At 39.5% G+C, this 26,509-nt stretch overlaps 1 protein-coding gene and 1 long non-coding RNA gene across 6 annotated transcripts in view; one reads left to right on the top strand and one right to left on the bottom strand.

Annotated features, from left to right (window-relative positions):
* LOC104149473 (ras-related protein Rab-10) overlaps positions 1-14,537 on the bottom strand; it is a 31,981-nt gene extending 17,444 nt beyond the window's left edge. For both annotated transcript variants that reach the window (XM_068932800.1, XM_068932801.1), the window contains exons 1-3: positions 14,309-14,537; positions 5,380-5,440; positions 4,134-4,272 (exon numbers count right to left, since the gene is read on the bottom strand). In XM_068932800.1, coding sequence (XP_068788901.1) covers positions 4,134-4,272; positions 5,380-5,440; positions 14,309-14,462 — 354 coding nt within the window. In that variant the 5' untranslated portion in view covers positions 14,463-14,537. The remainder of the gene's footprint in view (positions 1-4,133; positions 4,273-5,379; positions 5,441-14,308) is intronic.
* A 19-nt stretch (positions 14,538-14,556) lies between these two features.
* LOC138066055 (uncharacterized) lies at positions 14,557-25,399 on the top strand. Of its 4 annotated transcripts, XR_011139248.1 has the most exons (4): positions 14,557-14,919; positions 15,941-17,336; positions 23,790-24,473; positions 25,309-25,399. It is a non-coding gene; the product is annotated as an uncharacterized lncRNA (long non-coding RNA). The 4 variants fall into 4 exon arrangements; XR_011139246.1 differs by having other exon boundaries at positions 23,930-25,399; XR_011139245.1 differs by having other exon boundaries at positions 23,790-25,399.
* The last annotated feature ends 1,110 nt before the right edge of the window (positions 25,400-26,509 follow it).

The raw sequence follows: 26,509 nt of genomic DNA, 5'->3' as shown, positions 1-26,509 counted from the left end.
CAAAACCCGCCTGGATGCGATCCTGGGAAATATGCTCTAGGTGACCCTGCTTGAGCAGGGAGGTTGGACTAGATGATCTCCAGAGGTCCCTTCCAACCTCAACCATTCTGTGATTCTGTGATTCCACCAAAGCACTAAACGCACTTCATTTTTTCAAAACAGTATCTTGCAGTTGCTTGCTTTTGGGAAACAAAAGAATATATATAAAGATGAATATATATCAAGAAAACTTCCAGATGAAAGTTTTGAAAAGTTAAGTCAGTATGATTAGTCAGTGTGTTTAGCTGGCATAAAAACAGCAGAGGTACACCGAATTGAATCTACTATAAATATGGCTCTACAATGCCTCCAAAAACTCACTGAGTATTTGCATCCTCTTTTATTTATAGCTGAGGAATCAACCTTCCAAATGCAAAATTCATAGCTAGAAGGAGGATGGTTATTTTATAGTGTTTAAGATGCTATTCTCTAAGTCAGCACTGACTAAGCTATTAGAGTCAAGAACCATCACTTTTTCATGTCATGGACGAATACTTTTAACAATTTATCAATCTAAGCTGGGACAAAAATTTAAAAAACTCAATTTTTTGAGAAGTGAAAAAAAAAAAACATGCTTTGCTTTGGTATCTTTAAAAAAATTACCTAGATTTTTGTTTCACCCTCCTAAGCTTTGTTCATTTTTAACACTTCACAGCTCATATTTTACTGATATTAAAAATAAAAATAATCAGAATACTTATTTGAAAATATCCAAAAAGGAAATATCTCCCTCAAAATCGGAACAGTGAGATTTCATGAATCGGACCCAAACTTTTGAACAGTTTGGTTGGGTTTACAGTCATCGGGTTTTGTCAAAAGTGGTTTTTCAAAGGCTTCAGCAGCAGCTGGAGCAGAGGGCCTGAGGAACAGGGCTGTCAGCTTGCTGGCTGCTGTGATTGCCGGCCACATGAGGGAGCAGCACCATAGCCTCAAACGCAGCGATGCCAGAAACCGGACTAGGAACATCAAACTCAGCATAACGTAATATCATAGTGCACTTTATAGGCTGAGCTCTGATAGGAGCCATCCAACCATGCTCTTAACTAATTGCAGTACTACTTAACTTTCACCTAACTTGTGCACCCCATCAGGTAAACACATATCCTGAGTCACTTCTTGACTATGTAGCTATTAATAGCAAGCAAGAGCACAAAAAACTTGTCCTCATTTTACAGAAAGATTATCATACAGTAGTGTTGTGAATTTATGTGAGTACTACATGAGTGTTTAAAACTAGCGCAAACATCTTTTATCAAAAGGAGAACTAAGTCACCTTTGTACTTACAGGTTACTGGGAAAAACTCTCTCTTGACTTTTTAAATGGTGAGCACAGACCCTGCCATGAATTGCTGTCCTCAACATCCCCTGCGGCAGATTGCTAGCTCATCCATGACTCTTTCTGGTATAAAGTTATCCAGTGAAGTCTAAGTTTTCCCCAAAAATTGGCCCTCCACCACATTTCCACGGTGGAGCTGTGCAAGGCAGCATGATTTTAATAGTCACGGATTACAGGCTGAAAAGGGAACAGAGGTTTGCGCGCAGGTCCACATAGTGAAGTCAAGAACCCAGCTCCGATAAATTAATAAAACATTAATATTAAGCATTAATATCATTTTTCAGATACAAAGGTGAGACAGAAGTAGTCATGGTCATGCAGCAAGACAGAGGAAGAGCTGGGAAAGGCCCTAAGGCCATGAAGTTTCTTCCTTCTACTCACTGGATAACGCACCTAGAAACTTATTCTTTGTGTAAATAAAGAATAATTTGTTAGGAATACACTATCCTCACAATTTCTTTGACAGTATCACATACATAGTGTTCATGTTATGATTCTTACGCATATGTCCCTTTCCATATATTTTTCTAAGTGCCACATTACGATCACATTCACAGATGCCTAGTTTCCAGCACCTAACTGGAATTGTAAAAGTGACAGAAGTACCAACTTATCCTAATACCAGTCTGGGATCGGAGATAAACCAATACAGCAAAGTGACAAGGACAAGAAATTCTGAGTTATAATCACAGTCTTAACAGACCCGTCTATGAGCTTGGAACAATTCTATCTTTTTGCCACCAAGCTTTCCCACCTGTGGAAGAAAAAAAGAAAGAGGAGCCTGAAGTGAAATTAATTTACATTTGTAAATAAAAGCACCACAGCAAAATGCTTTATGTATGATGCAACAATACTGAAAGATCGCCCAAGATCCCCACTCTTGGATGCTTCTAACGGCACAGAATCAGAGAAGGGCACTATGTAAAAATGGCAGGAACACCTCACACCCAAGGTCGCTTTTTTTAAGACAACAGATTGAAAGCTAATGTACTCCAAAAGTACTAAGCGACATCATGAAGACTTGCTACTGCATGAGGAAATGAATCTCTCCTCCCCATGCAGATAGCTCTCTGCTGGCAAGGAATTTCCAGCACTGAGATAATCATTAGGAACTGCTTTTACTGTCTTCACGGCCAGACCATGAGACTAGCCCAATGAAAAGCAGTCCCATGTGTTTAAAAGAAAACTAGAGCCTACCATCTATGCAAAAGGTTTCTGGTGACCCAGATGCTATCCGAATCAGAGTGATTTAGTTTGGCAAGGACTCCTGGAAGTCATCTGGTCTAACCCTCGGTTCAAAGCAGGGCCAACTTCAAAGTCAGGTCAGGTTTCTCAGGGCCTTGTTGAATCAAGTTTTGAGGATCTCCAAAGACGGGAATCCCAGAACCTCTCTGGGCACCTGTTCCAGTGTTTGACCACCCTACTGCGAAGAATTTTTTCCCAATACATTAACTGGAATCTTGTTCAAACCATCATAGAAAGAACTGTTTTCCTCAAATGGATTTGATATACAGTTCTTTCATTTCATTTTTAAAGGCCTAATAGAATCAGCCTTTCAAGACAGTTATATACAATAGCACAAAACCATGTCAGCAGACAAGAGGAATGCCTTAATAAATTTGACTTTGACTACAATTGCACGAATAAAGGACAGTATCAGGACCTAAAGTAATTTTCTTGCAATGATCACGCTCTTAACGAGTGCATTACAAATCCAATATACCTGTACTGGATTTGTCAGCAAAGTCCTAAAATACTCATCTGTGAGGATATTTTTCTAGTAAGCTTTTTTATATACAGTCATATTATTTAGCTTCCTCCAGTTCCGAATATTTGAGCAATACAGATACTGTAGTACATTCACGTCTTGAACTTACTTAAACAATAATTTATTTTTAATAAGAAAGTTATTTTATTCCGCACTTCAAATAAATGAAGTACAATGAGGATACTACTGATAATCTGATTATAATCACACTGACCAGATCACTTAGATTGTTATTTTCAACTGTTCTAAAAATGGCTTAGTGCACTGAATGGACTATTTACAATCTTTATATGTAAAATCTCTATCTGCATAGAATTTAAAAATAAAAGCATAATGTAATAATGGAATCATCTCCAAAACTATGATCTGACTGATCCAAATGTAAAAATTAAATTTTTATCACTGCCTAGTACTTATTAAAATCTGCACCCATTTCCCTTTTTTTTCTTTCTTCTATCCTTGCTTATTTTCAAGGGTGCTGTAGCAACAGCCACTTTGGCCCAGGTGTTTATGGACGATTAACAGCCGGTTTGCATTTACAAACCAAGGCGAATGCAGGGTATGTTACCATCCTCCACTGAGGAATTAAATCTCAGGAAATGTCATGTGTTTTAACAATTCCTTGAAAATATTTCTTTTACAATGAATAGCCCCATATATTTTTGCTGAGACACTTCAGAAAATGATATCGCAGTAGGACTAAACTAATTGTTTTTTTTTTTTTTTTACTATCTAGCTCCAGTTACAACATTCACTAATTGCTAGTTTGGGGACTGGTACAATCATAGGTATAATTTACATTCCTAGAAATTGAGTATTTTTGCATTTCTAAAATTTTAAACTAAGGAAGTATCACTGTCATCCTCCACACTGAGTTAAATGCAAAAAATTGTGGTCGGAAACATATAGCTCAAGCAACAACAATAAATTTCATGTAATAACTCATTAACTACCCTCACTAAAAGATCAACCACCATTAGATATATTTACCTCATGTATGTCTTTCATCCAGCTTGCTATACCTTGAAAACTGTCCAGATTTGTGATGTCATATACAAGAACAAACCCTTGTGCTCCACGAAAATAACTAGTGCTAAGTGTGTGGAATCGTTCCTGGCCAGCAGTATCCCTGAAAGAAACCACAAAAAGTCACCAAAAAAATCAAAATAAACAAACAGCAGAATTCCTCCACTCAAGAAAATCACTTTATTTTGAAGAGTACTGTCCAAATTCTGAACTGTGTACCCTAGCATAAAGAAGCAAGAAAAGCTAAGGAGAAAATCTGGATGCAAAATAAGTGCCATTCAGCAGTGAAAAATATACTGAAAGTTTATTTTCAATAATGGAGTCCTATTTGGAAAGCTAAAGTAATCACTGAAGGCAAGTTTACCATTGCTTCTTTAGGTGCAGTGAATCAGCAAGATCAGCACAACTCGTGATCAAAAAATTCTGGAGTACAAGCACTGCACGAGGCAGATGACATCCTATATTCTGACAAGCCTTTGTAAACTATGACGCAGACAGTAAGTATCAGATGGCTAGGCTTAGCTGGAAGACAGCTTTTGGGAGAGTCATAATATACAGGGATGCAGAGATTTCTAACAATGCTAAACACCACAATAATGTCTTAGGAAAGTTGCATACAGGCCTCCAAGACTTTTGTATTGGAACCTCAGATGGAGTAACTGAAGATCTAATGCTGGTCCGATAACTCATGTACAGAGCTACTTCTTGAAAAGCTAAGTACTGGCAAATATAGATAATCCTCAGTACTGGATGCCTGGAGAGGTAGCTAGCAGTAGTCCTGTATCGCCTTCAAAAAAAAAAAAACCCTCAAAAACACAAAACAGAGTATAGGTAGCAAAGATTCACCTTTCTAGCTTGCTCTTGGTGGCTTTTTGAACGTGTATTTGTTGCGTAACAAAACCTAAAATTGTCTTAGTTTGTTACTTCCCTTAATATACAGACAAAATATATATATATATATTTAATACGGATTGGCATTATTTGTATGCCACAACAGCAAACTTTTATTGTTAAAACAACCTAACGACAATCCTCTTTTTAACTTATATTAGTTGCTGCAAAAACAATATGCTCCCCTAGCCCAAATTCAAATTTTCAAATATGTTACATAATTGCACTGTAGGAAGACATACAATTAAAAGCAGATGAGACTTTTCATGTTGTCATGTAATTTAGGTGGATTTCACTTGTGATATAAATTAAAACTTACCATATTTGAAGTTTCACTCTTGTATCATTAAACGTTACTGGTTTTACTTTGAAATCAATGCCTAAAAAAACCCAAGAAAATCCATTACATTTCTCATAACAACATGTATTCCTTTTGAAGATCGTTTGTAACTCTAATTATCGTGCAGATCTGAAGAGAAAGTAGAAATGAAATAAATCAAACAAAGAATAACTAACTAACCATATATATTGAAAATGGAAGTTGCAAAAGGCAACTATTCAGTGGTAAAAACAGCTATGCATTAATATATTACACAAAAGCAATGGAGACGCAGGTCAAAGCAAAGGTGCAGATACTCTGCAGCTACAGGTACATATCTCCATTAACAGGCAAGAGAAATGGCAGCAGTTCGGTGGCCTATTCACCATAGCATTTGGCAAATCTATTGATAATTTCCGCTGTTCCCAGTTTCTTCGCAACAGTGTGGCAGCTATGAATAGGGAGTTAGTGACAAATGCTTACAAAGCTGTTACATGCACAATGCCATTTTCCTGTCTTTACTGCCAAATTACCAAAAAAAATCTAAGATTACAAGGACAGGAATAGAAATTAGCTGCACTAGTTAAATGCAAAGACAAGCATATACTAAATTTTGTTCGAATTTAAGAGGACTGTCTCTGTAGTCTTAATCTCTGTGTATTGCAAATCCAATGCATTAATGCTACAACTAGGCATTAGCAGTCAGCCTGAAATCAGTGTTGCCTATTACCTTAAGGGAATTTTATTATAAGAGTTATCTTTATATTGGTATCAAATTAGTACTCAAAATGTGGTAAATAACACCTGGATTTATGGGTTGCTGAAGCTCCACACTTAACATTTGAACATGCTTGCTATCAATTGCTGTCTCAATTTAGTGACTGAGTATTTCCTGACAACTAAGTTTTTTTTCAGCTACTTCATTGCTGAAATTCGAAATACTTTTTAATTATTTCCCCATTTAGCTCATTCACTGAAAGGCAACAAGATTCTTTTCAGTTTCATTAAGTAAAGGTAAGATAATACCGTGATTGTTAGCCACGCTGTATTTCCCACGGAACAAAGCCAAAACGTAGCTACTTAACAGGACTTCAGAGTGGCTTTTCTCCCGTGGTAATGTGATTTGAAAAAACAAAGACAACTGGAAGAGCACAACCTTTGCCTACCAGGACAGGAACTGTCTGCCTCAAGGTGATACAGCTAGGAGATTTTGCAAAGAAGTTCAGTAAAATTTCACTACCACCTCAATACAAGCAGACAAAGCACGTCCTAAACTATTATCAAAACTATTATCAAAACAATCTTATGTAAGGAAACGTGCTATTCAAACACTAGAGGATACCTTCTTCTATAGCTTGTCTTACTTAATGTTCATTTGACGTGATCGGAAATTTTTCAGAAGCTATTGTTCCCCAATCAGTCTCAAAGATTGCTATTGCAATCTCAAATCGTTATCTTCAGAAAACAGTTATTTTAACTTCTGTGGTCTACAATTTATAAATTTCCTCCCACCTCTTGATTGTGGGCAATAAGCCACAGCAAAACTCTATAATAAACTTTGATGTTTTCAAAACAGAAAAAAAATAACCACCCTTGCGATTTTCCTAAAATAGCTACCTTCTGACACGAACGCCTCATTCGCAGGCCAGCTACCCTGGCTTCGTTCCAGCGAGGCAGACAGACAACAGGCCAACACACAGCGAACTGCTACCTAGTACCTCCTCCATGCTGCTCCCCTGCTCTCTGGGGCATGAACATGCACGTGAAAGAAAACACGTCTCTAGCACTTGTGGTTACTAAGGTAAACTAAAAAGAGACCTCTCTGTCAAAGATGACTTCAGAACGCTGAGACCACGCACGTATGCCAGCCACACTTTAAGGCTGGCATAACCCGCCATGACCAAGATCTGCTGGGGACTGCTCTCCCCATCCCCGTGTCCAGCAAGTCCCCATCGCCCCACAGGCTGCCGCTGGCCGGGTGCCGCGCTGGCAGCCTTGCCGCATACCACTAGCCTCGGTGTGGACCTAGGACAGACTGTTAGCCTTCACCCGTTACTGGAGCAACGTGGAAACATATTTTTCCAAAAGCCCTTCCATTAGGTTTGAATTTCTGTGGTTGAGCTTTCTGCATGCTCAGAAAACAGCAAAATGCCCATTTTAATCAAAGGCTGGATGATACATAAAATAAGGAGCTTTCAGTTTTTATGTTGGAAAGCTTAATGACATGAGGAAGGACTTTAGTTTCTGCAGTATTTTTAAATGGCCAACGTGTTTGACTGCAAACACACAATACTGCTATTCTTTGGCTTCCATCCTTCACATAAAATCTAAGTATCTCAGGGCAACTTCTTACAAAACCAACAATTTTACATTAGTACCATTGCAGTGATTTCTATCAGATCCTGCCTGCCAAATTACTTTATCAAAGGAAAGCATTCATGGAAATAAAACAAAACTGCAGTACAGGAAATGCTTCCTTCCTTTTTATTTCCAGATGTATTTTACATATAACTCTGAAGAGTACATTCTCACATGCAAGATTCCAACTGAATTAACCTTGTTTGTGTGTACATGTGCAAAAGAGTTGGGCAAATTCTTATAACTATTATGATAATCATGTCCTTCACTAGATGAATTCTTATTGAAGCCTCAATGGAAAGGGAAGATGAAATAATATAATTGCTATCTGTAATTAATATTATACAAAGCTTCCTTGATGAAATTAATAATGTTAGATGGAAATTTAATTTAAGCCAAATAGGCTTATGTGCTCATGTAAGGTGAAATTTAAGCTTACAGGAAAACATTTGCTCCTGCATTTTACACAATTTTGTTTAATTATCTGCATCACTTTCTATAGCTGATATTAGAAGACTTGAGAGGGACAAGATATGTACTGAGAGGCTGGAATGGTGAGTTGGGAATATAGCAAAAGTTATAATCCAGCTAGGGATTTCCAGACCTATAAGAAACAGTTCTTATTTGATATACATTTTAATAATAAATTGACATAAGCTTTTTTTATTTATAAAAAGGGAAGCAGAGAGTGCTGAATCAGACTAAAATTTAATCTAAATTAAAATAAGGCATATTGACTTCTTAAGTCAACTTCAAAATTTATTGACCTAAAAGGTCAATGAATGTTAGTGAAAAACAGAAGTCAATAAGTTCTGCATGCATGAATTGTTCATGTCTTTATATGAAATTTCAAGCAAACTTAGCAGATTGAAAAAGCAAAAAAGAAAAATGAGAAATACAGTGCCAAACACAGCTCACAGATTTCAGGTGCTTTTAGGCCCATGTATAATACAATATGATCAACATAACAAAACTAACGTTGATTACCGCTCTTGAGATAAACGTTATTTGCATGTAACAGCTTGTACTTGCTTCTTTTAAGCTGTCATATAAAACCAAGAACGGGTACATCAGGTACAAGTCCAAATTCTGGTTGTTATTGCAAGGTATTACAGCCACAGGATTTTTTTTTTCCCATATAAAACAATAAATATGTGCATATTAGGACTGAGGCAGCTTAAATACAACTAGCTCCAAGAAGTATTAAGATAGTCAGCCACAAAGGAATTCAGCTGTGAGTTGCTTATCTCACCCCTCAATAGCTTTAAAAAAGTCTTTGACCATTTGCAAAAGTCCTCTTCAAAGAGGTCTTCTGCAGCTGGCCTACAAAATCACAATACACTATTTTCATCCTAATAGTGTTGGCAAGTTCCCGGTATAACAGGCTCATAAAACATTTCCATCCAGAGGAAAATCCAGTCTGTGTAACTTTGCAGAATGCAACAGTGACAGCAAGGACAGAAGCTGGCCCGGGCCCTCACGCAGATCCTAGCCTGTTTACTGTCGTACAGCATCTAAACTCCATCTGGAAACAGATAAGCAGTCGATACGAATTCTTGTGCCCGAGTTTGATGAGGTCCCAGTGAGCAGAGCCACCAGTGAGCGAGCCGTCAGATGCCAGCCCAGCGCCTGCTGCTCAGCGCCCCAGCCACATGTAACCCACCATCAGAACGGCTGGGAGGGAACAGAGGCACAGCAACAGCAAGGAGCACGTCCAAAAGGAAAGGTCATAATCTCTTCGCAAGCGCAAAAGGTAATAACTGGGTCGTTGCTGTAACATGACCATCTAACAGTGGGTGGTGAAATAAAATTCACCACTGTGTTACAAATGCTAGCAACTGCTGGTGGACTTAGCCCCTGGAACAGGTTGATACCGTATTCTCCATCACGTTGAGCTGCTTTGCCTGGTTTGTGTTTCAGCCATGTTACTCTTACCCATTACTTAACCCTTACCAGTTGCTGGTGCATTACTCAAATCAGACGATACAGACAGGCTTTTCGATATCACCATTATAAGGACACCTCACACAGTCCTTCCCTTACCAACTCACCAGCACATTCATAGACATGTTGAACAAGAAAGTCCCTCACACTTCCTCCAAGAGAGCAATAGCCCACAGCTGCCCTCTAAGAGATCTGGAAGAACAAAGTCACTGAAGAGCTGCTGCTGCGATGGTCTGCAGCTGAATTAGTAACACCTCCTTACTCACACACAGACCAAGAAATTACTGGGAGGTAAAAATAACCATTCAAACTCTGAAAACTGACTAATGGTAATCTGATCTACAGTGCTATCTAAGGAAAGGAAGGGTCAGAAATTACTAAGATGGTCAGCAAGAACCAGTAGTTTCTGCAGCAAATATCACATTAGTGCTTCCTTTAATAGACAGCCTGGTCACAGAGAGTGGCACCCTCCACGAACAGGGACCCCAGCATCGGCTTTAAACGCATATGATGAAGTGGACTGAATGTGTGGCAAGCATTTACAAGACCTCTCATCTCCAAGAACATCAGTGACAATAGGACTAAGAAACATATCCAAAGAGTGAGGAAGTCAATATGGTAAAACAGCTTAGGAATCTGGACACTCAGATGCAAGTGCCTGCTCTGGTGCAAACTTCCCTTTGTTCATTTTGCTCTTCTGAGCATTTTTCATATAGAAAATGAAGCCCAGAGAGACTAAAATCAGCTTCTTAAGTCACAAAGCAGAGAAAATTAATGACATGCTACAGCAATGAGAGTTTACAAGTATGATGGGCAATATATGCCTTCTGTGGCATATATTATATGCTTAGAAGAGCACATATGTGAAAAACTAGTCAAGTTAATTTGAGTTCAAATGATGGGATAAGAAAGCAAGAACACAGTGGGTGTAGAGGTCAACTGAATTTGATCACAATATTTGATCCTATAATTGCAGAATGTGTTTTAGTAACACCTACATAACATCTACTCTTTTTTTGGCACATATCAAGGTGTATCTGAAGCTGAGTAGTAGCTGAATGGTCAGAAATACTGTTAAATAGTGAATTGGTAAGCAAAGGAATTCAAGGGATAAGACATTTTGTTAGGAAAGTAAAAGTGACAAAAATCTAGCCTTGTATAAAAAAAAATGCATGTGGGTTACTACTAGTGTTGGTAACACAGGTCATATTTACCTCCAATACCTGACATTTTTGTTGATTAACTCTATTTTATTTCCTGTTAACGTGAATGTGAGGGAATCTATACAGGCTTCAGAACTGGCCCTTTTTTGCAATTTCCCTCCTAGGTCTTGTATTTTATTCAAAACAAATCATATCCCATTCTGTTAAATATGGGCACTAGAAAGCAAAAGTTTCCTTTTGAAGAAAAAATCAGAACAAAATTATCTTTTTTTTAATCGAAAAAGTGGGAGCTGTGCCACTTTCATCTATGAAAGTTTTACAAAGACCCACACCTCTAGAGAAATTTTCCCCACACAGTACAAGCCTGTCAAGTTACCACAGCCACCATAATACAGCAAAATAAAAACCTTGCAACCTGTCAGATCAGCATCCTGTTCACTTGTACATAAGAGGGTTTTTTTGTTTATAAACTTTATTTATGGCTTTCTATGCAATGCCATTGTTTAAACAAAAACAGTTATTCTTTATAGTCTACTACAGTCTACTGCTCATAATATAATGCATCTGCCTTATGATGCGTGTAAGTTTAATTAGAAAACTATAACTGCTTATAATTCACCCAAACTGCATAATTGAAGAGGAGGAAGGGCACCCATCCTTGAGTGTTTAAGTGCTGCATAAAGTGCTTTCGATGAAAATTTACTGTGAACGCATTTTTTTTTTTCATTTCATAAAATATATAATTTTAGAAAATTTCACAACTGGAGCCTACTAGGTACGACCAGAATTTTTAATTTTTTGCAATAGCACTAGCATTTTTTCTAGCAGGGCAAACTTGCCAATAACGATGAGAAACGGGACTCTCAAAAGCACTCAGATAGCCTTTTAACTTCTGTGACCACCACCCTGTCCACTAAGGAAAGGTGGTGACATAAGATCTTGTCAGGAAACTCAGGTACCTGAGAAACTAAACAGCTTGGATAATCTGCCCTCTGTTTTAACCAACGTTGCAGCTGGACAGATAGGGTGGAAAAAAAAAAAAAAAAAAAATCAATTAACATGAGACGAGCAGTCAATCGAATGCATGACAGATAGGGATCATTTGACTGAGAACGTATGAAACAGGAATCCAAATGAAAACAGTTATATGTTTTGATAGTATCAACAAAGCGGAAGAATACATCATGAACGGAAAATCTGAAATGTTGCTATGTACCTGAAGCTTTTTCCTATAGACCATTGCTGAGGCTTTCCAAAAACATGCCTTAAAGACTTAAACCACCGCCTGCTCTGTTGTAACTGTCCTAGTGGACAAGCAACTTCCACTTTCAACATTACTATTCTAAAAGTCATCACCAACAGTCCCATTCATTTTAAAAGTCTAAGCTCTGACATACCTCATAGGATGGAATTAAACGGAATATAAGACTTCAGAAATTACTTTAAAAATCACAGTCAGAGAACAAATACCCAGATTTGGACGATTTGTTTCCATTGCAGATAAACATACGTTAAGAAGTTTTTAAACCCCTCAAGAACAAGTTTCAAAAACAATAAAAATAATGAAGTTAATGTCAGCCTATAATGGGCACACAACCGATTCACTTTAACTATTCTTTAAACTATTTCAACCCACAACTGGGAAACGAGAGCACTAGAAATTCTATGTCAAAATAATAATCTCAAGGCCTTGAATCTAAGTTCCAATAAAAACGCCATCACTCAAGCTGACATTTATTTTCAGGGACATTCCCTGGGAGTTATCTTAAGCAGTGTAACAAATTGTCTGCTATAAGGATCAATTTTCACCGCATTTCTGCCAGTTGCATTCTTCCACTTTTGTTCACGTTGGCTCCAGAGATGCTTTGCAGGAATATGCATGGAAAGAAAAAAACGGTTTAAGTTCAGCCAGTTCTCATGTGGGCAGGTCAAGTAACCTCACGTACATTAAGCACTCCCGCTCACAAAACAGGACCTAACCGTGGCCACAGGTACCACCTAGTACGTATTCAGTTGAGCAAACCCTTCCCACACTGAAAAACGTATAAAAGAGCCATGGAACAAAAGAGCCTATAGGAACAAAACACAGAAACATAGGAACGTACAATTTCTTGTGCACACTTTACCCTTCCATTAAACCACACAGAAAACGAGAAAATGATTACACACATGCAAATCCATATTTAAAAATGAAAATTTCCCACTGGGAAATCTGTAAAATTTCTGTGGCAAACAAAAACTCTCATGTAGTCCACATTTTCAAGCTGATGACTATTTTCAGTGTGGGACAAGCAACCTGCCATTCTCCATGGCAATGTGGGGCTGCAATACCACAGCACTGGAAAACCCAGATCACCCAGGTCCTGCAGACGTACCGGGGAAGGCAGCACAGTGACGCAGCGTGAGATCAACTTGGTTCAGCAGGGCTAATTATTTCCATCACAGCAGTGGCTCTACTTTAACGATCACATATGCAGCCATCTACAGTAGAAGATAACTTGACCCATTGGTACTCTCTATACCGTTAAAATCTATTAATACAAAGTTGAAACCCTTTCTATAATGAAAGATGGAGGAATCAGGCATTTCACTGAAGCCTGAAAACTCTTTGAAGCAAATATTGTTTTCTGTGTGTATGCACACTGGCGGACTCCAACAGGGCCTCCACCTGGAGTCAGGAGCACCAGTATAATAGCGGCAACAAGCTGCCTTAATAATTTTAAAAACAAGTTCAGAACGTCGCAGATAAATAGCTGTGGTAATATAAAACCTGGAAGGAAGAGGTTTTGGAGCCTTGACCCTGACAAACCCACCTTCAGGTTCAGTTTGCTGGACAAGACTAGAAACGTGCAGCGGGTTAACAGGAGGAGGTTTTACGTCCCCGAGATGTGCAACGCAAAGAAAGCCAGGGGTGTGCGTCTGGGGTGGGGGTATGAGTGGGTGCCAGGCTGTCAGGGGGGTGTTTGGGGTGGGGGTGCGGGAGGGTGCCAGGCTGTCGGGGGGGGGGGGGGTGTTTGGGGTGGGGACACCGCTAGATGCCAGGCTGTGGGGGGGGGGGGGGGGTTGGGGTGGGGACACCGCTAGGTGCCAGGCTGTCGGGGGGGGGGGGTTGGGGTGGGGACACCGCTAGGTGCCAGGCTGTCGGGGGGGGGGGGGGACACCGCTAGGTGCCAGGCTGTCGGGGGGGGGGGGGGGGACACCGCTAGGTGCCAGGCTGTCGGGGGGGGGGTGTTTGGGGTGGGGGCACCGCTACATGCCAGGCTGCCGGGGTGGGGGGGGGGGGAGGGAAGGCTAGGGGCCGCGCTGCCGGGCGGGGGGGGGGTGTTTGGGCAGGTGCCAGGCTGCCGGGGGTGCGCGGGGCCCCGGCCGTGGGTGCCCCCTGCGGGCCGGGTGCGGGGCGAGGGCCCCCCGGGCAGGGCCGTGAGCGGCGGGGGGCGGGCGGGCGGCGGAGGCGAGTCACTCACCGATGGTGGCCAGGTAGGAGGAGGTGAAGTCGGGCGCCGCGGCGGGCTCGGTGTAGCAGCGCACGATGGAGGTTTTCCCCACGCAGGACTCCCCGGCCATCACTATTTTCACCAGCAGCGGCTTCCTCGCAGAGCCCTGCCCCAGCCCGGCCATGGCGGACAGCCCGCTGGGCACCGCAGAGCCGGGCCGGGCCGGGGGCCGCAGCGCCGCGGGCCGCCCCCGCTGTCAGGGCGGGGGCCGCCCCCGCCCCGCGCCATGGCCGGGCCGGCGGCGGGCGGGCGCCATCACCCCGCGCCCTGCGTGCGCCGCGGAAGGCCGCAGGGAAGCGAAACTCTTCGGGCCGCCTCGCCCTTCCTGCCGGCTCCTGCCCTTTTCTGTGTTTTCTCCCAACGGGGCAGGAGGGAAGCACGGCACGGCACAACTGCGCTGTCGCGGCTCCCTCGCTGCTTCTGCCTGACCGAGGGAGCTGCCCTTGGGGAGCGCGAAGGGGGACGAGGGCGCCTCTCAGCTCCCGAGTGAGGCAGAATTAGCGCTGCGTCATGTCCCCCCGGTGTGAAGGCTGGCGCCTTCACCAGGTGGTCGGTGAAGATGAAAGTTATTTCTTTACAAAGTAAGTGCAATGCTAGGACCGGGGGTAGGCTTGGAAAAATACTTTCCAAGAACGAAGCGTCTCTCTCTTTTTGTAAGGTGGGCAGATGTTGCTATTGTTACATCAAAAAAAAAAAAAAACCCTGTAAATATGCCATAGAAAAGATGAAGGTAGTCAAGGTTTAAAATGAGTCTACGGTTGTTACAAAAGCTCGGACCAAAACGGTTGACACGAGGTAATGCTGTGCTATAAACCGCTAACTGGCCTGCAGCGATCCCCGAGCTGTCGCTTCTGCTCTGCCTGTTTTGCTAATGCATCATACTGACTGTGCTTATCCACCCTCTCTGGATTTTGTCTTCAGTCTCCCTTAGTGGCCGTTTACTGAATTTAGATGACAGGCAGTTGTGTACAGTATCTATTGCAAAGCTGAACTCTGTAACAAGACCGTGTTAAAACTATTATGAATCCTGCACAGGGTTTTCTACACGCTGCATTTTAGGCACGGCTTTGAAATTAGGATCATGAAATTCTGCAAAGATGCTTTTTTTCATGAAGTTTCATCACAGGGGCTGAAACAAGGAACTTTCACAATACCCCATAACACTTCCCCTGTGAAGTACAGAAATAAACAGCCTTTTTTTTTTTTTTCCTTACATCCTTGTGTTTAAGACAGAGACGGGGGAATAAGTTTCAATAATTTACCCTTTCCACTTTTGATTTGTTGTTGTCTGACACTCAAAGGCACCTCTGTTTTTTTAAAAAAAAGATATCTACAATGTAGACTTGCTCCCTGTAGCTCTGGATGTTTTTACCAGAGTCCCATCCTGTTCAAATAATAAGGCCCATAGCCATTTGCTGGTCTTGCCTACTGAATTCATCTGGTGTCATAGATTTAAGAATGGGATAGACTTTGAACTAAGAATATTAATAGATGTTTGTGCACGTTCATGATTAGTTAGACCTTTAATGATGCCACATAATTTTTGACGTTTTCCTCTTCAACCCTTCAAGCAACTCATTTCAATCAATTCATATATTACAGAACATAACAGAGTAGAAGACTGAACAACACAGTGATTGTTTGTGAAGGACAAATTGTGAATCTCTGAGTTCCACTTAGCACAATTTGGGAAGTCCGTTTTTCTAAGTTTAGGTATTATTTCAAGCTTATTTCCCCATCACCCCACTCTGAAGCACAGCAGAAAACTGCACCTTGGCTGTCCGGTATCAATCTGGTTAGCCACAAACCTGTAGAACTTCGTGGTTGCAGACCTCCAAAGGGTATCCATAAGTTGCTTCTCCTTTGGTTTAGACTCCATCATTGCTGGAAGAAAGAAAATTTCTGCAGTAAGTTGGGAAGTAGTCAGTAGGAAACGACTGAGAAGATCAAATATGGAGTTAGCTGTTACTTAACTCTTTTTAAGAGTTGTTGACATTGTATAAAAAAGCACACACTGTCAAAGGAGCTGTCAGTCAAAGTATTTCCATTACAGACAGAAGAATATTGTATGTGGATAAGACTGAATACACTCTTGAATGACGGTGGAACAAGGCTATCCTACAGGACATTTTTGTCTGACCCAATCGTATTACCCAGGCATTTGGAGAGCCTTTTGTATACAAGAAAACTGCAAGTGTGTGGCTTGTTTAGTTTAACAAAATGAAGGCTGGGAGGGCTATGCTTACTGTCTATCAAGGATTAAATAATACAGAGGAAAAAGAGCTGTTTAAATAAAAGGATAATATTGACTTAAGAATGAACAGGTATACACTGACAATGAATATGACTGGACTAAAAATGGTGAGATTTCTAATGATACTTCAGAAAATAATTGCAATCAGGGTAATCAGGGGAAAAATACTGATTAAGACAGAATATGAGGTTATGACTGCCATGGCAAAGGATTGGACTTAGTAAACCAAAATACTTCCTATGAGAAGCATCCCCTGCTTTCTAAGTGGCTCCATGAAGTCTTCAAGCTCTAGGAACCTCCATGCTTCCTGATGCAGAAATTCAAAGCTACTTATTATTGATTTGATTATTGATTACTGATTGATTGGGTTACCCCAGATCTGAAGTATGATGGGATTCTAGAATGTTCTGGTACTTCTCCTGGATCAGAGATGACGATGTATATGAGGAATCTGTAGCATTTATGGATAATCTAACATTTGCAACAAAGGTCAGATGTCTCCAGTCTGCTATGAATACATTCCACGTAGGTTCTTCTATCTCCTGTTCTGGCACATTGATGGGAATGCCCTCTACCATCCCACAGATTATGTACTGCTGCAGTATAGCAAATTTGACCAGAAGGAGAAGAATTTTGTCCATTGGCAGCAGTGACCAGAAGCAGAGAATCTACAAAATCATAAATGCCTCAGCTAAATGTTCAGGGAGGCTAAAAGCACTTTATACAGCTTCCCCTAAAACACAGGTAAGGTCTTTTACCTTAGTTTAGTGCATACAGCATCTCAATTCAGTAGTGTGTTAAGAACCTTCAGACAAATCCTCTCAACATCGTAGAACAAACCCCTGCAAGGCAGTGCCAGCGTGGATGCAGAAGCAAGAACAAGGGTAGTGCTCTGCTGTGTAAGTAGATGCTCTAACACAAGTCTGGCATACACATGCGTGCGGGCAGCACATTACTTTATAGATGCACCTTAAGGCTTTGTCTTTATTGTGGAGTCTTCTCCAGTTATCTACTCTAAAGTTACTCTTTTCAAAATAGCCTTCTTCAAGTGAGAGTAACACTGTAGCTCTCTAAAGCAGTTAAGATTATATGATAGCATGGACTGATGGTGTTAGTACGATGAATTACATTAGCTGGATCTTTAGTCCGTAAGGTCTGTCAGGCCAACTAAAAAGCAAAAGCATCTCCGTATTTTTTTGTACATTCAGCTGCTGATTTATCAGCAGCAAGCAAGTAAGGATGCTAGATAATTTCTTAATGAAACCCTCAATGCCCAAGGTTACCTTCCTATCCGTAAATTACAATATCATTTTCCTCATATTCCTATCCACAAGGGGACAGTCTTTCCATCTCTTACCACCAATTATAATACAGTTTAAAAGTTAACCTTTTAAAAAGCTACCATTCAATGAATATAATATTAGGAAAAATATTTATGTGATTTAATTTGTTTTAAATACATGTTTCTTGTCTTACAAAAAGTTCCAGATCTTTGTAAGCTATATGAAGTTGTTTAATTAATAGAGCTAATCGTAAGTAAAGTTAGTTTAATGAAGGTAATGACGTGAAAATAATGAGTGTACTGCTACGAGACAGTCAGTGCAAAGCACAAAACAAAGTTGCCGTGATACACGTTGAGATATCCTTAGGAAGGGAGGAAACTGCTCTCTCCCATGTCTTTGCTTCTTGTTCACCTTCTTTGATCACTTCAATTTTTTTGACTTTCCGATGTCTTTCCAATAACGTGATAAATAGTAGTAATAATAAAAATACCGTTTTTAATAGCATTATAGTGGACACTTTTTTATTTTTCATGGAAAAATGACTAAATTACTGAATGGCTAATTATTAGAATTTAGTTTGATAAAATGCTATTACAACACTGCTTTTATTATTACAGAATGCTTGCAAATAGCCTTACTTTTATCATATGATACGTGGAGAAAAATAGCTTATGTACAGATACTTATATTTCTTATATCAAATGTTCAGTTTAAGAAGATCTATTCAGTTACTGTCAGAGAAATGGAGTACTTTTAGGTGCAGAAGACAACAGCATATTTATTACTTCTCAAATGCTCACACAATTTTTGGAAGTCAACTTTTTATCTTCTCGTTTGCTTTAGTATTGTATATTAACACAGCATGTACACCAGCGGTATTTGCTGATGAGAGCCAGTGCAAAGCGACAGCAAACGGTGAGCTAACTCTTCATTGCAGTTATGGCAACAAAGGACTGTAAGTTGCTCTGAATGCAGGAAGGAGTCAGAGCTACCCCTCAGGAGCATATTTCATGCAAAACATTCAGCATATTCTTGTCACTCAGCCTGCTTAGGATATTCTTGCAAGCTGCTGTTGTAAAAGAACTGTTAAGGAGAAGAAAGTTACTATAAACCTAGAATCAAGAAACAGGAGCCTTCAAGCAGAGCACTGTTTCTGAAATAAAATGGTACCATTATAGATGCCACAGCCTCCTTAATGAAATAAAGCTTACAAAATGTTGCAAAGAGATGAAATATATTTCCATTCCAGATGGTTTTGGTGGAATATTAGAATACTAATGCAATTAAAAATATTAGCAGCATATTCATATAAGTTTTCCTGAGATGAAGGTATAAGCTAAAAATGGTAATGAGAGGAAAGAGCCAGGTTTAATTTGAATTTAAAATCCTCAGTATTAAGCCACTGCTCCTATCAAGATTATTCACTGGATAGATTCTGTTAAGTGACTGAAGTGAAACTCTTTGGTTTCATTAGTGTTAAGATAAAACCATATCTGAGTGGACAAAAGTGAGTTAAATTACTCCTGATAGGCAAAACAGGGTTCACTAACCCTTAAATTAAATTTCTGGCCCAACTGTAAAGTATTTCAGTTATTTAAGAGACAGGATTCACTGTTAAACTGGAATAAAATTTTCAAGTTTTCATCAGAGAGCAGAGCATCTCTTACAATGACTCAGATGTGTGATCAGTGATGGAAACTCTGTTGAAAAGAGATTATAAGGAGATACTCATTATTTATGGCTTGCTCATGTCCTGTTCTGGGGGTTTAGGGACTTTTAATTTTGTTTTCCTTATATAATAAAATAGTCAGCATTACTTACTGTCTTAGCTTATTTATCTTCAGTTAGCGTATCCCTTGATGCCTTGTGACTCAAAGTCATAATTCTAACCTAGTGATAAGAGACAAATATTGGAAGAACAAACTAAAATAAACCAAGCCTTACATCAGGGGTCCTGACTCTTCTGCTCAGGAGCATTGTGAGGTCGATAAGAACCGCTGATGCACCCACAACTTAAAATCGAGACCAACAAGGAGAGCAAAGTATATGTTGCCTGCCGCCTTGTCTCGACATTGTTGCTCTTGGGCAGAAGTGGGTAGCTATGAATATGCCAGAATTTGTTAATAAAATTGCCAGTCAGCACCTTTAAAAAACACTCCCATATTAGAAAAGGTAGTTTTTCCTCTGCAACTCATTTTACAATCTATGAAATTCTCTGAATCTAAAACAGCAGAAGGAATAGCTATTTTGTAATACCGTAATGACTGCCATTTGTATACTTAATAAAATCCTGATTGTAGAATCCTGCAGTTCAGTCAAAAAATTCACAACGTCTATGGCAGGGACCCGAAAGTTATTTTGTCCTTAATTTGAGTCTGCATCATCTCTACTACTGAAATATCAGTATGCGCTGACATTTCTTGAACCCCAAACTTTCGACCAGGTCTAATATCTTTCTACAGCTGTCAGCTACTCGCTGTCCGCCTTGCGTACTGAACAGTCTGGGAAGCATGTGTTTAAGGCTTAAATACATATGCTTCAAAACTGTGCTTTCTTTGGGTCATTGGTTAATTATCTCTGGTCAAGATTTTCCAAATCATTATTTAATATTACATTTCTGAATTAATATATAGGAACCTAAATAAGTTATCCAGCTGCACAAATGCTAAGTAGAAACTGCTAGGCTCTTAGAAATTTGGTGATTAATTTTGTTGCTTAAATATAGCTTTAGAAAGCTAACTGTTAAAAGCTAATTCTTTAAAAAAATTATTTACCCTCTAGATATTTCATAGAGATTACTTTAATGTGTTTTTATCAGCTAGAAATGTCTTAAATATTCTGTATGAGAGGTTACCAATAATTACCTTTGTGCAGCTGTTCTCTTGAGCAACAAGATAAATACCTTTGGGCGGTCAGTTACTGATCAGGTAAGTAGTGAACTAGTCCAGTGTTCACTATGCAGCCCAGGTAAACTCCAGTTACACAGTTGGGAGTTTCCCATACCTCATACAAGTGTTTCAGGTGTCTCAAGCAGAATGTGTATCTATCTCTCATCTGTACAGTATTTGCCTTTTTTGCCAGTAATAGTGCCATCTATACCCATATAAAAACACAAAAATAAAAAGAATGTAGTCTAAAGTGCCTCCCTATTCAAGTGGGCAGTTAGTTTATGAGAAAAGAAAAATAGATTGGTTTGATATGACTTGTCCTTGACAAATTATGTTTTCACCTCTATGTGTTTCCTAAAAAATTATTTATCCTTGTCTTTCTGGGTATTGGAGTTGGGCTACTGGTCTATAAGTTTGTAAGCTCTCCCTTTGGCTTTTTTAGAGATAGGTTATATGCTTTGCCCATCTGCAGGATTCGAGTTAGCCTCTTTGTTTTTCTCTTAGGTTTGCAGGAAGTTAGCTATGTTGTCCCTTCAGTGGCCTGCAGTCTCTTCTCTAAATTTAATTTAAAAAAAGCATTTTGTTAAGAATAACCAAATAGACATTGTGTGACTCTTCAAAAAACAAAACTTGACTGTAAAATAAATACTGTAATGAGAATGTAAATACTGTAATGAGAATAGGACTCATTTGGAGCAAACAGTCCCTAAAAATTATGTGAGTGTTAGTTTTGCAAGAGAAATGCTAAAATGATTATTTGGTGCAGTTTTTGTTGTGTATTTCCAGGACTATATACACCTTGAAAGTTCTTATTCTAGGAAATTTTTACAGGAGAAAACTGAAAGACAATTGTTGAAACGTTAAATTGTAAAAATTGTTAAATGTTATAACTAAAGCTGATAAAACTCAGTGTTACCCTCATAAATTGGTAAAAATAGGATTAAGGTTTTAAGAGAACATTTATGGGAATATCGTAGGCCTATTCTTTATTCTTTTACACCAATTTTATTAGCTGGTTAAATAAATTGTATTGGTTTGAAACTAGTGAAAGGTCAGGCAGTGTGTTCCTAGCAGAAGCTTTGTTGCAAAACTTGATAAAATGTAATTTATTTAGAAGGAAAATTAATCTGAGTAGATAGTTAAATAAATAGTTAAATGTAGAGAATTCAGACTAGTTCAGTAAAAAGTGTGCAGTGCACATTAATATTATTTGCTTAATGTTGAGAATGTGCTCAGCTATACAAGAAAAAAAAAATACTTCTCATGATTTAAATAGTTTACAGGCTGAAAACAAGACGCAAAGGGCTGTTGTATATAGAAAACACAATTCCACTAGTGCCAGAACTGAAGGTTTGTAAAACCAGTGCAAATGAGAGCCAACCGAAGCACCCAGGCCACATCGAGACGTGCAGCAGCAGGAGGGTCGCGGGGAGAAGAGAGCTCAGTGGAGCGGAAGGGAGTAAAGGCTATTAGCTCATGATTATTTCAGAGGGACTTGGAAGTGTCATTAAAACGTACCTGCGTTATTAACACATGTCTTCGGCCGTAGTGAAGCTAGTGATTATTTTCAGAGAGATTTGGTAGGTCAGTGGTTTGATGAACCACTGAGAAGGGAGAATATTTTATATAGAAACTATTGCTAGCAGTGGAATGCAAGAGGTGGTAAGAGCAGGCTAGGTTAGAGATGCCACAGCAGAAGTGAAGAAATCAAAACTGATAAAGTGGGGAAAGTAAGTTCCTCACTGTGTTCATAAGGGGAAGTGCAGTGATCGCCGTAACAGGTAATTTCAGCTGGTTGAAGAGAAGTAATATCAGCTGGTTGAAGAGAAGTAATGTGAATAGATGAAAGCCAGAAGGATTTCTGTAACTGAAACAGGAGACTCTTAGGGCAGAGAGAAATACTTGATGACTTAAAGTTGCTCCAGTTAGGCTTCACGGACATTTAAAAATGCAAAGTTATTTTGAGGTATACTCTAAGTCATTCATAGCCATCTGAAGCTTTTGGACTCTGGCAATTACTGCAGAATTCAGTTTCTTTTCGAGTGCACTTTGTACTCATGTCTGTAGATGATAAGAGATAACTTAAGAGCTAGAATTAAGCTGTACTTTGGGATGCATATTGCAAATTATCTTCCATATTTACCTTCCATATGTCCTGAAGTGAAGTTACTATAGTAAATAGCATCACTGCCTATCTTCCTGTTTGCTTTCAGTTTTTTTGAACAAAATATCACATGTCTGACTTCCAGGTAACAGCAGCCCTGAGAAACAAAATCTATAAAGTGCCCTTACCTATGAATCTGAAAGTAACAGTCGTCCAGTCACCTATCCTGTTGTTCTTACTCCTGCGGAAAATAGAGCTTTATGGAGGATTTTGCCATAGCAATTTGTATTATTTAGTAAAAAACTTAGAAAATATCTTAACACCACAAAAAGAATGCCAAAATAAGGATGAGAAGGTGGAAAGCGAAATGCTGAAGTTAGTTGTGGTGTAGAGACTAGGAGTGGAACAGTAAGTATTTGTGCCTATTCCGATTCTACTTAGCCCCGGTAGTTTCAGGAGAAACGCAAACTGAAGAAGCTAATTGATCTCGAAAACAGGGGAAGAGGAGTAGAAGGTTGGAGCTGATCTAGAGGTGAAGGACTGAATTCATCCTCACAGAGGCCTGAAGGCACAGTTTTGTAGGTATATTTTCCTACAGCATTTTTAAAAGCTAGAAATAGAATACATGGCTTAGAGAAGTCTCGTAACCAAAGGCTAAACAGCCATGACAAACAGCTTTGATATAAAGCTTTTACATATTTACTTCTTACCCAGTAATGGAAACAGTGAGGAAACCATGCAAGCAGTCTGCTTATATGCATGCCTGAGAACAGACAGGCTACATGTGTATTGCCTTTAGTAGAAATACCCATCTGTCAATTTGAGTTCACCAAGTAAAGCTGCTTGGTGAGTAAACCAGTGAATAAGCTCTTCCTTGCAGACTTTAGCTAACTTCTGCTTGTTGTTGCTTGGATTTTGGCAGGAGTGAAATCAAACTCATCAGCTTGCTCGTGTATCTGTGTGTCCTGCTGCCTCCGGTCCTCCAGCTCACGTGCCTGATCCTCCTCCACTGCACCAGGCACATGCTCTATACACAGGCCCGCTTTCCTTGTCTCCCCACAGTGCGTGCTGAACTTGCAGCGCAAATAGGCTGCCTGCAGCTGCTGGTGAGACCCATGGCCGAAAGAGGAAGCTGTGCTCAAGACAAGCCACCTTCCACGCTGAACCTACATGCACCAGGAGTCAGAGGCCAAACAGGTCTCTGTTATCACTCCGGCTCCAAAGTGGCTGTCACTGCACGGCAGGTGGGCTTAATGCTGTCTTCTGCGGGAGAGAGACGGGCATCTGCTGCTGATGCAGTTTAATCCTCCCTGTCTAGATTAACAAACTGTACAGAGGCTGGCAGCTACCCCAAAAGGTCAACTTTCAAGTGCAGGACTCTTGTTTCAGGCCCAAGGGTATCTAGCTAACCCCAGCTCTACCCAGTGGGCAACGTGGTCATGCTTCTTTTCATTTTTTGTCAGAAACAAATGATGCTGGCAAGGAGCTCCCAGTGAGGAGCCATCACATTTGGACTGTACCACTCCCTTATGAAATGATACGGTTCCTCTAATCTTCAGATCTGCTGGAGCCATCTACTCTCCCTGACATTTGTGGAGGAAGGAAGGTACAAAGTTAGGTCTGTGCTAGGCACACTTGAAGTGAACCCTTTTTTTAAAGGCTCCCATAATTTGAAGCCACCAGCTCAAATTGCCCTAGTGGTCTTGATTAGTGTAAGCTATCTGAATGCAGGGAGCAGGGAACAATATTTTATTTTTAGGTGACTGGTTTTGGATTTAATAGAGGTTGCTGGTTTTATACTTATTTTCACCAGTCTGACTGCATTTCCCTGTATATCAAAAGCACATAGAGATGTGAATAGATCATTTTTTATGTATCATATGAATCTATTTAAGTGAATAAATAAATAAACACTGTCACAATGGAGTCAGAGCGAAAGATTGCATTGATGCTAGTAGGAATAAAAATGTTTTGCAAGTACCACTATCAAATAATCTCTGAAAATGCCATATAGGCAAACACACACACACACACACACACACACACACACACACACAATACCCCCAAATAGAAGTTTTTCCTTCAAATAAATAGATAAATGTCAAAAATGCAGAAGCCCATTTTGATTTAAGTATCTGGCATATTGTTCAAATCCACAGTGACTTCTCTGGCAGATACCAGAGAAAGATGTTTCATTAATCCTTGAAAGATTTAAGTAGCAGTTTATTTATATTTAGCATTAGAAAAGCAGAAAAGAGAACAATAAAAGAGTATTCAATGCTTAGATTTTATAAGCTTCTTCCTAGAAAAGACTTCCGTAAGAAAAAGGTTAAATCAGTAAAAGCTATGTCTGCTGTAGACAATATAATTTATGTTGCTATGTATCATGTTAGCGACTCTAAAACAATGTGCACATTATATTTTTTTCATTTACAATTTAGGATTCTCAGAATAAGAGATGCAGAGACAAGGATAACCCGTGCTCTCCATGAAAGATGCGTGGAAACTGAAAAATAAGATCTTTTAATAGTTCGTGATAACTGTTTTTCTTGGCTTAAGTGTAGGTTTTAAAAAATGGTGCTCATTGTTTTGCTTGTAGTTCTTTCATGCATGGACAATCATGCTGATGATGCATTTACTTCAAGTGAATTTTCCAATTGAAAAGTACTCTTGAGTAGTATAAGTACCATGAATCACCAAAAACTCATCTAAGTCCTATAAAAGCACTAGCTGCAAAAGCAGCCCTGCAAAGAAGACATATTGGGATTGTACTGCATGATTCAGCTAAACAGAAAAATATTTTGTCAACACAGAAGAATTTGCAGAATCTGAGGTTCTGTAAAAATGAAATTATCGTCTCCTGGAAAGAGAGAAATTAACTTTCGTCCTGGTACCCCCCAGTTAGGTCTCTCATTTTTTCCTCACTAATCTGGAGCAGAGATTCTACCCATGACAACTTAAACCCTTGAAATACAGGATTTTTGTGGAATCTATTTCATTCATAAAGCCTTTGTCTACTTTTATTTTGCTATTATGTCTCTTCCTTTCTAGTTCTCTTCGATCTAGTTTTGTTTGAAGTTCTCTTTTCTCTGTTATCACTGCCTGCACTATGCGGACAACTAACATTTCTGAGATGCTATCTTGTGAACAAATTAAACCTATTTCATGTGTTACAATACTTCCACAGAAACAGGTTTCAGTTATATGTATGAGACAGAAAGCTATTGTTAATTTTAGTGCTATTATTCAGTTTTTATACAGTTCCTATCTAAGGCTTTCTTTGAAAGTGGATAAAGCTATTTACCAAATTATAGTATTCAAACTTTTCAAAATCGTACGATCATATGAATAATTTTAAAATGTTAAGCTATTGCCTTAGATTTTTAAACCATTTTTTAGAATTAACATAAAATTACAAGATTTTAACAGTAATTTAAATAGTTTGAAAAGATTTTAAAGAAGCTTTCTGTATCTTGGTTAGGAAAGCATTGCCTCAGGTGAAAGATGCAAGTGTAGTGATTTACTTGCATTTGGAATTCCTGATGGGATTATAGGCATTCGGGCCCTAATCCTGTAAGACTGGTGAGCTGATACGGTGCTGCGGTAGAGGCTGAGAGGGTTGCCGTGGTCACAGCATCTTTT

This window comes from Struthio camelus, chromosome 2, assembly GCF_040807025.1.
Source record: "Struthio camelus isolate bStrCam1 chromosome 2, bStrCam1.hap1, whole genome shotgun sequence".
NCBI classification, from domain to species: Eukaryota; Metazoa; Chordata; class Aves; order Struthioniformes; family Struthionidae; genus Struthio; species Struthio camelus.
This window is presented reverse-complemented; position numbering and strand designations above follow the sequence as displayed.